At 38.4% G+C, this 15178-nt stretch overlaps 1 protein-coding gene across 3 annotated transcripts in view; it reads right to left on the bottom strand.

Annotated features, from left to right (window-relative positions):
• CRAMP1 (cramped chromatin regulator homolog 1) overlaps positions 1-15178 on the bottom strand; it is a 122950-nt gene that overhangs the window by 4311 nt on the left and 103461 nt on the right. For all 3 annotated transcript variants that reach the window (XM_069108876.1, XM_069108869.1, XM_069108861.1), the window contains exons 14-20: positions 11107-11188; positions 9664-9768; positions 9235-9413; positions 6640-6720; positions 5525-5756; positions 4166-4330; positions 2073-2218 (exon numbers count right to left, since the gene is read on the bottom strand). In XM_069108876.1, coding sequence (XP_068964977.1) covers positions 2073-2218; positions 4166-4330; positions 5525-5756; positions 6640-6720; positions 9235-9413; positions 9664-9768; positions 11107-11188 — 990 coding nt within the window. The remainder of the gene's footprint in view (positions 1-2072; positions 2219-4165; positions 4331-5524; positions 5757-6639; positions 6721-9234; positions 9414-9663; positions 9769-11106; positions 11189-15178) is intronic.

Genomic DNA, 15178 nt, shown 5'->3' with positions numbered 1-15178 from the left:
CCTACTATGTGCCAGGCAGGCACTGCATATATTTTAACCTTCTGCATAGTTTCTTGTTAATTAGTTAAGATGTACCACTAGCTGAAAAGTGACCTGGCAACTGGCATATGAAGTGATGTGAATATATTCCCAAGACTGTCGAATGTTTCAATCCAAGACTATCAATGAGAAGAGGAAGAATAAACCCTAAGTGGAAGTCCTCGCTCTTGTTCATATTACTCAATGTTGCCACTGGCAACCACAGGTATTTGTGTGTCTGACTCACCTCTCAAACTGAGTTGTAAATTCTTGAGGGGAAGGGAATGGACTTCATATTACTGTAAAGACCCTAACTCCCAGCACAGGTCCGAGTATTTGTAGAAAGCTGAGCAGCAAGCTTCCAGAGTTCTAACAGCCCAATTTAGGATCATTTTAGGATATTAACTTAGAGTTAGAGCTAAGTGTGTATCTGTGCAGTATTTATATATCCTTACAGCTAGCCTCAGTCCCACTGAACTCTATGGCAAAAGAGAGTACTACAACAGGAAATATCACCTCTGCAAAACCAGACACGTTTTAAAATAAGGTGAAACCGCTGTCACCCAGCCAGGGGAAGCAGAAGATCAGAGCTGAAAGAGATCCTGACAGTCATCTATTCTTTTTCCTTAATTTTATATAGATAGGAGACTGAAATCCAAATTAATGAACTTGTAAAGAGCGCACCTAAGTTTTAAGTAGCAGAACCAGTCAATGAACCCAGGTCTTCAGATATTAAATCAGGGATTTTTTCCCACTATACCACAGTGCTGCTCAATTATTCCAAAGGCAGTGAATAATGCTTTTTTATTAAAAGTCTAGACTCTGCTGTGTCATTTGGAAAATAAAGGGGTTCTCCTAGTCATCATTAAAGTGTCTTTTAGTTCCACCATTCTGCTTCATCTGTGAAGACTTTCATGTTGCTCAACTGTAGGCTTTGTCCAACAAATGAAGATATAAGGAGTTTCAAGAGTAGATACAACTTACTACGAACTGAAAAAAAAAATCTATTAAAGCAGTGGTCTCCAAACTTTTTGAACATATCAGTAAAAAATGTGAGTATGCATCACCAAGTATATTTGTTTATAAATTAGATGCATTTGTTATATTAATAGTTACGCCAAAAAGAGAAATTTAAAAAGGATGAGACAGAAATGAAATAATATTTGTTCCTATAGTAAACAGGGGGTCACTGGAGTCTGAGCTAGAAAGTGGTATGTTGGGACCTGCACTTCAGGGAAATCACTTTGGTCACCATATTGAAGACACTCCAGAGCGGAGACTTGAATCATGGAGACTAATTAGGAGGCTACTGCAATAGTCTGTATAAGAGATGATGAGTGTTTGTACTAGGGTGGGGTTGTGTGAGTAGAGAAAAGAGTAAAGCTGCAAGAGACCGGGAGGTAGAAACTATAAAATCTGGTAACAGATCAACTATATTAGATGAGGAAAAGTGAGGTGTCAAAAATGACACCAAGATTGAGAACTTGTGTGAATGAAAAGATGATGCTTTCCACACAAAGAAGAGTCTGGAAAAGGGGTGAGTTTAGAGGAAGGTAGTGTAATAGATCTGCTATCTGCCCATCTGGTGTAACTCCCAAGGTCCTTTCCAAAACAAAAAGGAGGCAGGCAAGTGGTTACTCACTGATACAGGGCTAAAAGGAGATTTGAAGGGGGGAGAGAGAGAATTGTTAGAGGGCAGGGCAGAGGCAGGAATTTTCTCAGTGACAAATAGTCCAGTCAGACTCGGAAATGGGGAAGGTAAGGGGGTGTTGATGATAAGTGTAGGTGTGGTTGTTAGAGATAAACCCTTAACTTATAAATTCCTATAGTGAGGAGGGTGGGATGTAAACTAGCCTCCCACTCTCCAGGAGATTAATCACACACCTTGGGGCAGTCCCTGCTTTGGAAACTTAATTAAAGGACTTGAAATGGTGGGTAATTACATACTTTCATCCCTAAAAGTACTCAAATATTGGGGAAAAAAAAACAAGTAAAAAAGTATTTCCAATCAGGGCAAAGCTACTGAATAAAAAGCCCAACATGGGAAAATATACCTCTGCAACATCAGCCAGTGAACGGGAGACAAATGAGTCCCGAGAGTTTCCATCCAGCAAGCTGGGACCCAGTAGGGAAGTACCACTGGCAGTCCCAACTGGAGTTGGCAGCATCTTCCGGCCCTTCTCGGGTGAGATGAAACTTGCTATAATAGTGCAAAGAAAAAAAAAATTATTAAACTTATTTTTTTCTAAAACAATACTAGAAATTAGAGTACATTTGATGAGGTGCAGACTCTGGAAACCCCCTTGAGCTCTCCTTAAATCTTCCCACTGGATGGGGCATTTGCCTGAGGCCATAAGCCTTTCATTATCACTATGCCCAAATCTGTTACCCAAGAACTAACCTAGCCATTTACTGTCTGTCATCTCCAGGGAGCCTCCAGTTTTTTCCCCACCCTTAATCTCTCATTACTGGAGTGTGACCTCATTTGACTACTCCTGAAGACCTTCCCCAAACTCCTCCTCTAAATCCTCCCACAATCTTTCTGTATATAAGCTCCATCTTGTCTCCATGAAGGAGCCATGAATGTGTCAGATTATTCTGGCCCACTTGTCCAACACAAGTGTCACAGATACCTAGGTTCCTTAAGAGTCCACCCATTATGGCGAACCTTTAATAAACTTTGCTTTTCTTTGGCTGAGAGAAGACTTGAGTCGAATTCATTCCGCAGGATCTGGCATAAAGGTATTTTGGGGTCTCACGTACCCCTAAACCTTAAACTTCACCATCTTATGGTTCCCTGACCTCAACATATTGACACAATATATTGGTACACTTGATTCCTGACTTGATTAATTACCTTCATGTATGGCTCTGATTCAGGACCATTCTCATTACCACAGGTCAGTACAGTTCAGTACAGTAAGTGGAAAAAGAAGGGTAGGTGTAATTCTAAATTAATCTTGAATACTAGCAGTTCCTACTCATTCAGAACTTTCTGTTTAAAAATTGTAAAGCAAAGACTAACATGGATGCTAATTCTCATCAATCTGGGAGAGGGGAAAAAGGAAGGGGGAGGGAGAAAAGGGAAGGTAAGAACCAACAAAGAAGCATTTAAGGGTCCACAATGTGCCAAGCACTGTGCTAAGAACTTTGCCAATATTTTTTCATTTGTCATAATTACCCTGTGAAGTGGGTGCTATTAATATTTCCACAACCCCTGATATAGCTGAGGAAAATGAGGCAAACAGAAATTAAGAGACTTGCCCAGAGTCATACAAACAGTAAGTGTCATTCTGTCTTCCTGACTCCAGGCCCAGTGCTGTGTCCACTGTGCCACCTAACTTCCTCAGGAGACCAATTCAGGATTATTTTAAGATGTGATTTGGGAGCAAGGGCTGAGTATTGACATGGGTGCAGCAGGATCACATTTATACACCTAAGCCTTATTTTATGCTCAAAGTAAAGTATAGCAATAGAACAGGAAATTCCATTTCTGTTCTGTTGGTCCTGTATATTTGAATATTGTGCATTCTATCATCTAGTTTGACAGACTGGGGTAGAGGAGAGCAAGCTCTGCTGATGTGCAGAATATTTAAAAACATGCCAAGAACTGCATACAGCTGACAAATAACAGTTCCAGCTATGCAGAGTAAGTAAAATGAATATTCAGTTATATGATATTTTTATAAACAAACTAGATAAGGTTCATTTTAGAAAAAAAAATCATTAAGTACAAATCATTCAGAAAAAAAAGGAACGCAAAACTGGGACCAAAGTCACATTCTATCTGTCAAAACTGCCATCAATGGGGCTGCAAGGGGAAGGTCTTTGGAAAGAACAGGAACCTCTGGGCCTTGCTTCACAACAAATTCTCTAAGGAGTAAAAGCATGAACCACAGATCGCTAAGTAGCTCAATAGGTTCTAGGGAAGAGATCTTAAAATACAGAGTAGAGCAAAAGCTATAACATGAAATATTTATCCTAAGCCATTCAAAATTTCTAAAGAATCAATGTCAAATGATCATTAATCAACTAAATGACCTATATAAGACAAGGGAAGCCTCTGGCTCAGATGCTCGCAACTAAAGAAGAATGTTCTCCTGGGGTGAAGAGTCTGAGTTTACTGTAGCCTAAAAGAGAAACTCACCAAACAGGCTGCTGAGAGAAGAGTCTGTGGAATCATTGGGGTACCACTGGGGATCATGAGTGGGAGAGGCAATCCAATTCTGCTGAGGGCTGCTGGATGGGGATGGAAGACTTTTGGAGCTGTCACTGCCATTCAATTTTGCTGGAGAAAGAGAAACTCCTTCACCTATAAAAAGAATATTGTATCATTAAAATTTCAGTTAGAAGAAAAAAAATCTCATCTAACCTTTATTATGCTAGTCATAGTATCTGAAGTCTAATAATGTAAAATAGCATAAACTTCCAAATCAGGATGAACAGTATTAATAGAATCAGTAGCATAAACTTCCAAAGAGAAGTTGCAAGACTTAGACTTACTCTCACTTTAAAGAAGTTCTCATTTGGCTGTTTTAGCAAATACTACTCTCCAGCTGATATAGTGGGATGAAATGGATTAAGTATTTATTAAGCAACTACTGTGTGCCAAGCACTGTGCTAATGGCTTTACAAATATTACCTCATGTGATCTCCATAATAACCCTGGGAGGTAGGTGCGGTTATGATCCCCCCTTTACAGATGAAGAAACTGGGGCAGACAAAATTTAAGTGACTTGCCCAGGGCCACATAGCTCGTAAGTGTCTGAGATGGAATTTGAACTCAAGTCTTCCTAACTCCCTGCGCAGTACTCAATCCAACGCACCCCCCTAGGTACCTCTAAATTCCCTTCCCAAGTAAAGACAAAGTAATCAGGTTAAATACATTTAAGCATTGACAATTCTGTCTTCTAATGCCACTGGAACACAAGCTCACTGGTCGCCCTACTTTCTAGCAGTAATACTTCCCTAAGGGAATCTAGCAACATTTTCTTCTTTTAATTTAAACTTACTGGCTTCCTAAGAACAAACATCTTTTCAATAAATCTGCTAAAGACCCAGGAAAGAAGTCAGAGACTTACCTATTAAACAATAATAATCTATTTTTTTTTTTTTTTTGCTTTTTGGACAGGGAAAGGTAGGGCAATTGGGGTTAAGTGACTTGCCCAAGGTCACATGGCTAGTTTTGTGTTAAATGCCTGAGGCTGGATTTGAACACACTTCCTCCTGACTCCAGGGCCAGTGTTCTATTTACTGTGCCACCCAGCCGCCCCAATAATAGTCTTTTTTTTTTGGAGGGCAATTTGAGGATAAGTGACTTGCCCAAGGTCACATGGCTAGTTTTTGTGTTAAGTGTCTGAGGCTGGATTTGAATTTAGATCCTCCTGACTCCAGGGCCAGTGCTCTACTCACTGTACTACCTAGAACCCCTATAATATTCTTTTTTAATGAGTATTTTAATTTTAGTTTTAATTTCCTGATTCCAAGGAACAGAAGTGCTGCTTACTGTATTGGCCAGAACTGATAGCAATCTCAATGATGGAGTCACTGATCTGAGTTGAAGGTTCTCCCTGAGATAATACATCCTCAGGGGGTCCAGGAAGGGAAATGTCAAGCAGAGCAGAGACATTGGGTGGAGAGAGCCTGGTACTGGATCCCTCAGATGTAGGAAGGGGAGTAGAGAGGCCATTCTGGAGAGGGGCTTTGGACATTTCAGACAAGGATAGAACAGGTGAACCCTGAGGGAAGAAAAACAAAAATTATCACAGAAATGGGTTAGACAGAATTAAAGAATATGTAACATGGAGAAAAAAATTTCATAATTCTCAGGTATAAGACTAAAAATGCTTCAGATATCCTGAAAAACCTCTGGCCTATGATGTAATAATTTATCAATTTCAAGACCAATAGGGAAAGCAAAATTATATCTAGACTCACTTGCTTCTCTCCACTAAAGGAAATTTAGGTTCACAGGATCTAGAGTTAGAAGGGAAAGGTCTTTTTGTACAAAGTGATCTTACAGACGGAAAAACTGAGGCCTAGGGAAGCCAAGTGACTTGCCTGCACTCACAACAGCAGTAAAGCAGCATAGCATATGGACTCAGGGCTTGTGGCTCATTCAACAGAATCACACTGCTTCTGAGAGAGGGCTTGCTTTGCTTGAAGCCACCAGTGAAAGCAAAGAAGTCAAAAAGGAAAGGCTGGAACACTTAGGCTCCCAAAAAGCTGTACTAATAAAATGGTCTCTGGAACCAGCATTCCAATATCAACCAATCCTAGCCCTTCTACCAGTATCACCAAGAAAGGAGGTAACTCATCGGCAAAAGGGGGGGGGGGTTCCTAAGATGGAAATGAGATATTGAGTCTACAACTCTGTTTGGAGAAGAGAAGGAAATAAAAAGAAAAGAAAGCAGGCCAATGAAGACAATTCTGAGACAAACTCTGACAGGCAGTGTGAACTCTGTTCTATAATTATCCAGGAGACAATAAAACTAAGATCATTAGGAAGTCAAAGGTCATGGAAGTATTTGGAAGATGAAGACTACAGGTCCGACACACTTGGGGAGATGAACTCTGGCTTAGTGGCACTGGTCTGGCAGTTACACAATGCTTGGACTCTACCTGGAAACCTGGAGTTACGGATTCCTGTTCAGGCCTTGTGGGGATACTGATGAAAGGAACACGGCACCCACTGCTTGTGCCCTAGAAATAGAAAAGGAATAGCAGAAAGTTTCCCAATTATACTTAATAGCAGTTCACATATATAGGACATTACAGCTTAAAAAGCACAAAAAGCTACCACTATTTTCACAACCACTCTGTGTGAGGTCCATATTGTATCCTCTTTGTCTTACAGATGAAGAAACTTATTCTGAGAGATAAAACAACAGAGCGCCAGTCATAGAACTAGCACGTGATGAAGTCAATGCTCTCTAACTCATACCTCAGTTGGATCTATGTGTTGCTACATACCAGAAATCAGAACTCCAAGCAAACACTGGTAAATACACTAATTCCTATGTAGCAGAAGTTGTCTCCTCATTTAAGTGACTTTGTAAAAACTAAAGCCAGAGAAAGATAAAGTTCTATAGTCTGGAGGGGTAGTTCCTGAAACTGCTTTCAAAGTCAGACACTGTCGGGTTCCTTTATGTTTTACTCTGACTATTTAGATGAAAGAATTCTTCTCCAGCACCAAAAGTCAGCTCATTCACTGCAGGGTTCAGACCTTAGACACTGTAGGGAAGTTGGGGCTCCTGAGCTTCTTAAAGGTTCTTCCTTTCCCAGAAGCTAGTGCCTGGATCCTGTATAGTAGGCAATGAAAGTCTTAAGAGTTTTATAGTTTTACTCCTCCCAAAGAGGTGGTGAGATGGGAAATGAAGTAATTTTATCAAGTAGACAAGACCTCGGAAAGTTATACAGTCTAACTTCCTGTCCACATAGGAATACATTCTACAACATTCCTGATGGGTGGTCATTCAGACTATGCTCTAATACTTTAAAGTACTAGGGTACTAAAAAGGCTGTACAGCTCCATTGCTTCCAACCTATTTGTTAATGCAACATATATCAAGTATAATAATCTTTTCCAAAGGACATTTCAAATATTTCAAGGAAATATGACCTCTTCTAAGTTGTACCTTCTCCAGGTGAAACACTCCTAACTCCTTCAAATTAACTTAGAATCTTGGAGTTGGAAAGAACCCTATAAGATACATAAATCCCCTCTATGATATAATTTGCCTTTGCTTAAATGCCTACAGTGATAAAGCACTCATCAACACACAGGTCTAATAATTCATTATTTTGGGTTTTTTTTACAATCTAATTGTGATTTTTTTTTCCTTATGCTGAAGAAAAATGCCTCCTTATAATTACCTTCTTCTAGAGCCATGACTAGAATATGAATCTTCCCCCATTTAACCCCTTCAAATAAACTATCATCTTGCCCCTCTATCTTCTTGAGGGTAAAAACATCCCTAGCTCCTTTAACCAACCCTTAAAACACTGAGTATCTCTTTATATTTTAGGTATGTTCCAATTTATCAAATCCATCTTAAGACATGGTGTCATTTCTATAGTAGGAAGTTTAGATATGGAGAAAAGCAGAGAAAATTGTATCTTTTTCTGTTTTATCACAGAGGTTAGGGACTATGAGAAGGTACGGTATTCCATATGCCATCATATATAATAGGGATGAACATACTAAAGGTAGAGTCAAATCTAGTCAGCCTCTTGAGTTAAGAAAGACATTTACATTTTAAAATACACTAAAATTTCATAAGGGCCATACTTTGCTGACCTTTTAATACAGATGTGTTGATTACTTTTGCTGGGAAAAAATATTTTTCTTAAATTTTTATTAGAAGGGATGGCTTGCTGGTTATGGAAAGTGAGAAGTAAATATTTTGAAATGAATGCTATATAAAAGCAAATTGTTATGAATAAAAATTATTTTAAAAAAACACCAGAGTAACCAAACTGAACACATACTTGGTGTGGCCTGACTGGTATAGGGCAGTGATTTGGAATTACATTTGTGTTAATGGACCTAAGATCACTTTGGCATTTGATTACTGACTTATATTTCATTTTCAGTCAAGTATCTAAACATGTCTTTCATACAAGTGCAGATAAATAATTCCTATTAAGTCATGTCTGTATACTTGGCTGACTATTCCAAGTGGATTTATATGGATTCTCAATATATTACTCAATGCATTGCTATCCCTCCTAACTTTGTGTGTTTTAGAAATTTGATAAGCATAACATTTAGTTTTTATGTCAGTGGCAAAAATACTAGGCAGAACAGAGTAAAAGATAGAACCCTACACCATTCTATACTCTTAGTGACCTGTAATCACACCCAGGCTGACATCTATACATTTAATCAATATCTGAGTACAGTTGTTGAACCAGTGACAAATCAACATATTTAAAGCATTTATAACATACTTATACCATCATCCTGCTCAAATTTCACCATATTGTCCACAAGAATTCCACGGTCTACCTCATGTTGGTTTTTAGTTTTCTCAGTGTAATAGGTACCTACTTGGCCAAATTCTAGTTTGTCAATATCTCTTAAAATATGGTATACAAAATTAAATGCAATATAATCATTATATCACACAGTTTAATGTATGCTCTATCACCTTAGGGAAAATGGCAATACTTTCCATAATTTTTATGACAAAGATACATGTTACTGATACAAACCCCCATAGTTGACATGGCGTCCCCATTCTGATGTGAACTAGTCAAGTTTTGCCCTGTCACAGTGGCTGTCACTTCCTCCGAAGGCAACTGTGTAATCCCAGGCAAACCCTCAGTATCCAGGACAGGTAGTGGGCTCCCAGGAATAATACCAGCACTTTTAGCTGCCAAATCAATGGCACCTAGAGACAAAGAGACAGAGGATGATAATAACAAGGCTTCTCCTAAATGAGCAGTTACATTCCCATGCATAAAAATATCTTAGCTATCTCAAACGCCCCATCTTTAACTAAAAAGTCAATAGTTTACATGGTTTTCCTTCTAAGGGTTTAAGAGATATAAAAGGGAGAAGAAAAGAATATTTCAAAAAGTGTCACTCAAAAGCATAGGGTTGGCTGCAAGTTCATCTCATGCTTAGCCATGGAAACTTACTGGACAGGTGATTAGCAGCCTGGGCTGGAAGAACCTTGGGCACAATAGGTCGAGACAAAGCAGCTTTGGTCAGAGAGGACTGGATTGGCCGAAATGACCCTCTCCCTATAAGATGGGAACAAAACATGCACACATGTATTTATAATTTTCTTATTCCTATTCTCATTTCACCACCCAAGGCATACAGAATAGCAGGTTTCTCCCCTATTTCTACTTCCCATAGCCTTTGCTATGAGATTTCAGTCTAGTGAGATATTATCAATTACTCTATTGCCACTGCCCATAGAAAGTAACAAAGATTTTGGGGTTAGAAAAAGTACAAAGAAGAGCTAAAAGAGATATTTTGTCAAGGAGGAACAAAAGGCTCAGAAGAATTAAAAAACATGGGATCAAAACTGTTCAAATGGCAGCAGAGCACACAAGGCAAGAAATGTAAGTCAAGGAAGCAATCTCCCTCTTTGAACATCACAATACATTTCCTGATTATAATTTCTACCGATAAAAGTTAGTTTAATCCTGCTCAATTCCCTGGAGTTTATGGAGATATGAGTGGTAAAACTGAAGAGTAAAAGTTGGCTCTGCTATGATGCTTGTTTTAAAAAAGAAAATTTACCCCAACATGAATGATACATTAGGGAATGATTTGAGCATAACACGAATATTGTGTTTACTTTTATGCTCTATTTCATCCAGGAGAAACAGTGAGAGAACAAAGAAAACTGGACCACTTCACAATAACTCAGAAGCTGCAACCCTTTCAACACCCACTTCTACAAGGAAACCTCAAGTCTTTTTCAAGGTAAAGGTCCTAATTTATTGTATATCTTCAGGTGCAGTAGAAGCTAAGGGCTGAGGAGAGCTCTTGACGTTCCTCCCAACCTCTTCTCCACTTTCCACCATGGCCAAGGTCCCTCTCCTCATCAGGAACTGGGATGCAGGCCAAGCAAGAGTCCAAAGCCTCAGGCATTGCAACTACTTATTGTAGTATTTATATACTTCTTAACTTCTTAGTATGTATAAAACTTTGCTATGATTTTTTTAGGTTTTTTTTTTTAATGTGTTGTTGATGAATTTGTTTTCAGTCTTGTGTCCCAACCCCATTTTCAACATTAAGTCCTATGGTTTTTATTGCTCAATTTTACATAGTTTAGTGATTTTTAGAAATTCTTATAGAGTTATAGCAGAACTAATCATTTACAAAAAGAAGTTAGAGATGTAAACTACAGCTATCAAACAATACACAACAGTAGAGGTAACAAGCCCCTCTCCAAAAATAAAGGACAGTATTAAATAATATTTTGAATGTATTTCAAACATAGATGTTATTTATACATGACACAGAAACATATCAATTCTTTCATGCCAGGTAAACCTGTAATCCAAATTAAGGAAAATCACAGGTAAATTCTAAGTGGCGGAATTGTGGGAACCACAAGCACTTACCTGTTATAGAAGAATTTGACATGATGGAGAAAGAACACACATTATGGGATGGATTTCCTGATGGTCTAGGGAGCAGTGTTCTCTAAGGAGAAAAAGAAAAGGGCACAAGTATAAGGAGTCAAATTCATGTAGAAGAGACTTAAGAAAAGGGACATGTTCAAAATAAACACTGCAAATGAAAAGTGGCAGAGGATTATGAAACAAAGTTTCCTTATTAAGGATCCTATGAAACAAGAAAGCAATGAAACTTCTAAGTCTTAGAACCCTTTTATCCAAAAGTTTCAAACTATGAATAATAAACACCATAACATTATATATTTTTTCTGATCCTCATTAAGTTTGAATCAATCCATTGGGGCTGCTTTCATACAGGGTTTGGGTTACTTTCTTAATTCTTGAGATAGTAGGAAGGGAGAGCAATGATAATCATCAATTACATGGGCGATGGGAAAAACGAATATTGTTAAGAGTGGGAAAACACAAGAGTTGGCTCTGCTATAATGATTGTTTTAAAAAGGAAAATTTACTCCAACAGAAATGATACATTAGGGAATAATTTGAGCATAATATGAATTTTGTGTTTACTTTTATGCTCTATTTGTCTGAAATGTTCCTATATTCACTGATTTAACAAACATTTATTCTGGACCTAAATGTATAAGGGTCTTATGTTTTGACAAAGATAAATAACAGATTCCTACTCTCAAGAGTTAACAAATACGTTGAAGAAGTGTTCTGAATATAAACACATATATGTATAAACATACATTTATACATGTATGCATATATGTACATATGTAGACACATACACATAAATATAAGGTAACGTAGAAAGTGATAAGAGCATTGGAGAGAGGAGGGGAATTGGGGAAGATTTAATTAAGGGGAGGTAACATTAGAATTTGCCTAGAAGGTTAAGTAGATTTCAACACTTAAAGAGATTTTTGGGCAGGGAAATGGTTAGTGGAATTCCAGGAAGATGGAAAAAACTAAGTAAAGGCATTTAGGCTAGAAATTAGAGGATAAATACAGGAAATAGTGAAGGAAACAAGAAGGGCAAAAATATGAAAGAGGGATAGAAAGACAGGATGGAGTAATATGATGAAGTACCTTGAATATGGTAGGCTAAGGGATATGTGTAGATCTTACTGAAATGTATGTAATGAGGGACCACTGAAGTCATCTTATGATCAATAGAATGACCTAATTAGAGGTATGAATTACAAAAATTAGTTTGGCAGTAGAAATGAAAAAAAGATGGAGGTTAAAAGATCAATTATAATACTTGATGGGTCTTTTAACTTCCAAGTATCACAGTAGCTAGGGCTAGAGGTAATGAGACCAATATCTAGGTTAGGGCCAGTGGAAATGAGAAAAAAGATTTTGAAGGCAAAATTCATGGATCAGGGCCTGGTACCCGATTAGATACAGGAAAAAGGGCAGGAGTCACCAAGGAGTGAGAAGACTGAGAAATTACTTTCAAGGGTGTAATCATGGAACCTGGAAGAGACTTAGCAGTTCCACTACCAGAAAGAGGAAGTTTGAGACAGAACAACCATCCTCTCAGTTAGGTGCCACACTAATCTGAACAATGTGTCAGCAAGGAAAGGATGCTGGATGTAGTATTCAAAGACACAATCCCGAATTTTCTTCCTGTCATCTAGAGATTGTATGACCATGGCCAACCCACTGCACTCCTATGGGTCTCAGTTTTCTCACCCATTAAAAGAAAATAAGGAGATATTAACAAAACCAAGGAGTAGAGACAGAGAAAGAAAGTCAACTGAAAACAATCACAAAATGTACAATGACTACAACAATGGAAATGGAAGGAACAGTAATCACAAGAGAAATTTTAAATGATCTTGATCCCTAACCAGTTATATGCAATAACACTTCTCCCTCCCTTATAGGGAGGGAGGGATTTGTGGGCATGGGGAACAGCATGAAATACAGCAGATGGGTTTTGCTGAACTTTTTTTTCCTTCACTTCTTTCTCTTTTTCTTTGTCATAAGAAATTGATCTCTGGGAGAGGAGGCATACAGGGGGAAATCTAGACAATGTAAAAACAAAAGATATCTATAAAAATATATTTCAAAAAAGCAAAATAAGGGAACAAATATCAATAGAAAAAAGAAAATAAGTAGTGGAGCCAAGACAGTGGATTAGGGGCAGCCACCCAGCTGTACTCTCCCAATATTCTCCTCCAAACAACTTTAAAATAACACCTCAAGTCAAACTTTGGAGAGGTAGAACCAATAAAAGTTAGGGGTGAACATAAGAGGTCAGTAGGAGAAGTCTGTAGCACCAGGATAAGCATATCCAGAGGGCACATATAGTATGGTGGTAGTAATAGCTGCCACAGCAGCGGCTTCACGAGTTCTTAGCTCAGAGATAATAAAGGGGTCAAATAACTGGTCAGAAAAAGATTTACAGGGAAACCTTTGAAGGCACAGCTTGTCAACCCTACTGCCCATATGAAGTTCTACTTCTCGGTTCCAGGGTGAATAAGAGTGCTGGGGGTTGGTCACAAGGGAGCAGGGGCCCTGGTCACAGTTTCAGGGCCAAGAAAAGCTCTATCACTCATGGCTGCAGGGGAACAGGGGCAATTCCTAAGTAAATACCAGGGCACAGACAAGGATAGCAATAAACACACTTCTTCCAGGACCACATCACTTTCGGAGCACCAAAAACTTGCAGACCCCCAGAACTAACTCTGAAAACAGCAGCATGAAAAAGCCTGAAGTCTGGCAGTTACACCCCACCCCCAAGTAAGCAGAGCCCAACATTAACAAAAGTTCAAATTCAAGAAATAGGCTAGAAAAATGAGCAAACAACAAAAATAGAATTTGACCATACAAAGCTACTATGGTGTCAGGGAAGACCAAGACATGTATGTGTGTGTGTGTATATATACTCAGAAGAAGTCAACAATCTGAAAATTTTTGCAATGTGCTTTACTTTTAACTTTCACTCATTTTATGCTCCCAAGAACGCTGTTGAGATAGGTGCTTTATTATTCTAGCATTACAAGTGAGGAACCAAGGGCTAAGAAAGATTATGTGACTTGTGGTCGTACAGAACTACAGTGTCTGAGGTAGGATCTGAATTCAGGTTTTCCCAATTCCAAGTACAGCACTCTATATACTATACCACTCTTTGGTCTTGTCAAAAAACAGGAAAGTGGATAAGTAGAACAGAAGATATGGGTAAAAACTAGAAGTAATCAAACAGGGCAGTTCAGTGTTTGACATACTCAAAACACAAAAAGTAGAAGGACAAACATACTAGCAAAACTGGGAAGCTATTTGGCACAAATTAAGTTTAGATCATAATCTCGCAATATGTACCACAATAAAATTATTATATACTAAATATAGAATTATATATATTAATAAGATTAGGATATGTATATATGAAAGGGTCAAATAAATACCCACCAAAACAGAAGAAGAATAGAAAAGGATACCCATGGGGGCGGCTAGGTGGCACAGTGAATAGAGCACTAGCCTGGGAGTCAGGAAGACCTGATTTCAAATCCAACCTCAGACACTTAACACAAAACTAGCTGTGTGACCTTGGACAAGTCACTTAACCGCAATTGCCCTACCTTCCCCCCTCCAAAAAGCAAAAAAAAAAAAGCAAAACAAAAGTAAAAGCAAAAAAGAAAAGGATACTCATTCAGATCTATGATTAAAGAATTCTTGATGTAAGACTGAAATGATCAAAATTAGATAAAACAAATACTCCCAATTAAGTCAATGTAAAAGGAGAAGTTGTCCAGAAAAATTGACTATCCAAGGAATAAATCAAATATTAGGCTCCTCAAGCTGGAAGTTCACTGTATCTCTGGATCTCTCCACCCCAAGGGGCCCCTTTTGCTGACTGGTTAGTTTCTTCCAAAGACCTTATTTTACAGTGAACCCCAAAGCCAACCAAGTCTTTATTCCTTTCCAAGGTCCATTCCCAATTCTCTGAACTTTCTCTACCATACCCCCACCCATTCCTTTTATGTCCTGTCCTCCTACATTAGAATATGAGCTTCTTAAAGGCATTGATTTGCCTTTTTTT

The sequence above is a fragment of the Petaurus breviceps genome, unplaced genomic scaffold (genome assembly GCF_028583685.1).
Source record: "Petaurus breviceps papuanus isolate PSGF00001 unplaced genomic scaffold, PetGlider_PUasm1.0 138, whole genome shotgun sequence".
Classification (NCBI taxonomy): Eukaryota; Metazoa; Chordata; class Mammalia; order Diprotodontia; family Petauridae; genus Petaurus; species Petaurus breviceps.
Note: the sequence above shows the minus strand (reverse complement) of the source record. Positions and strands in the feature narration are given on the sequence as shown.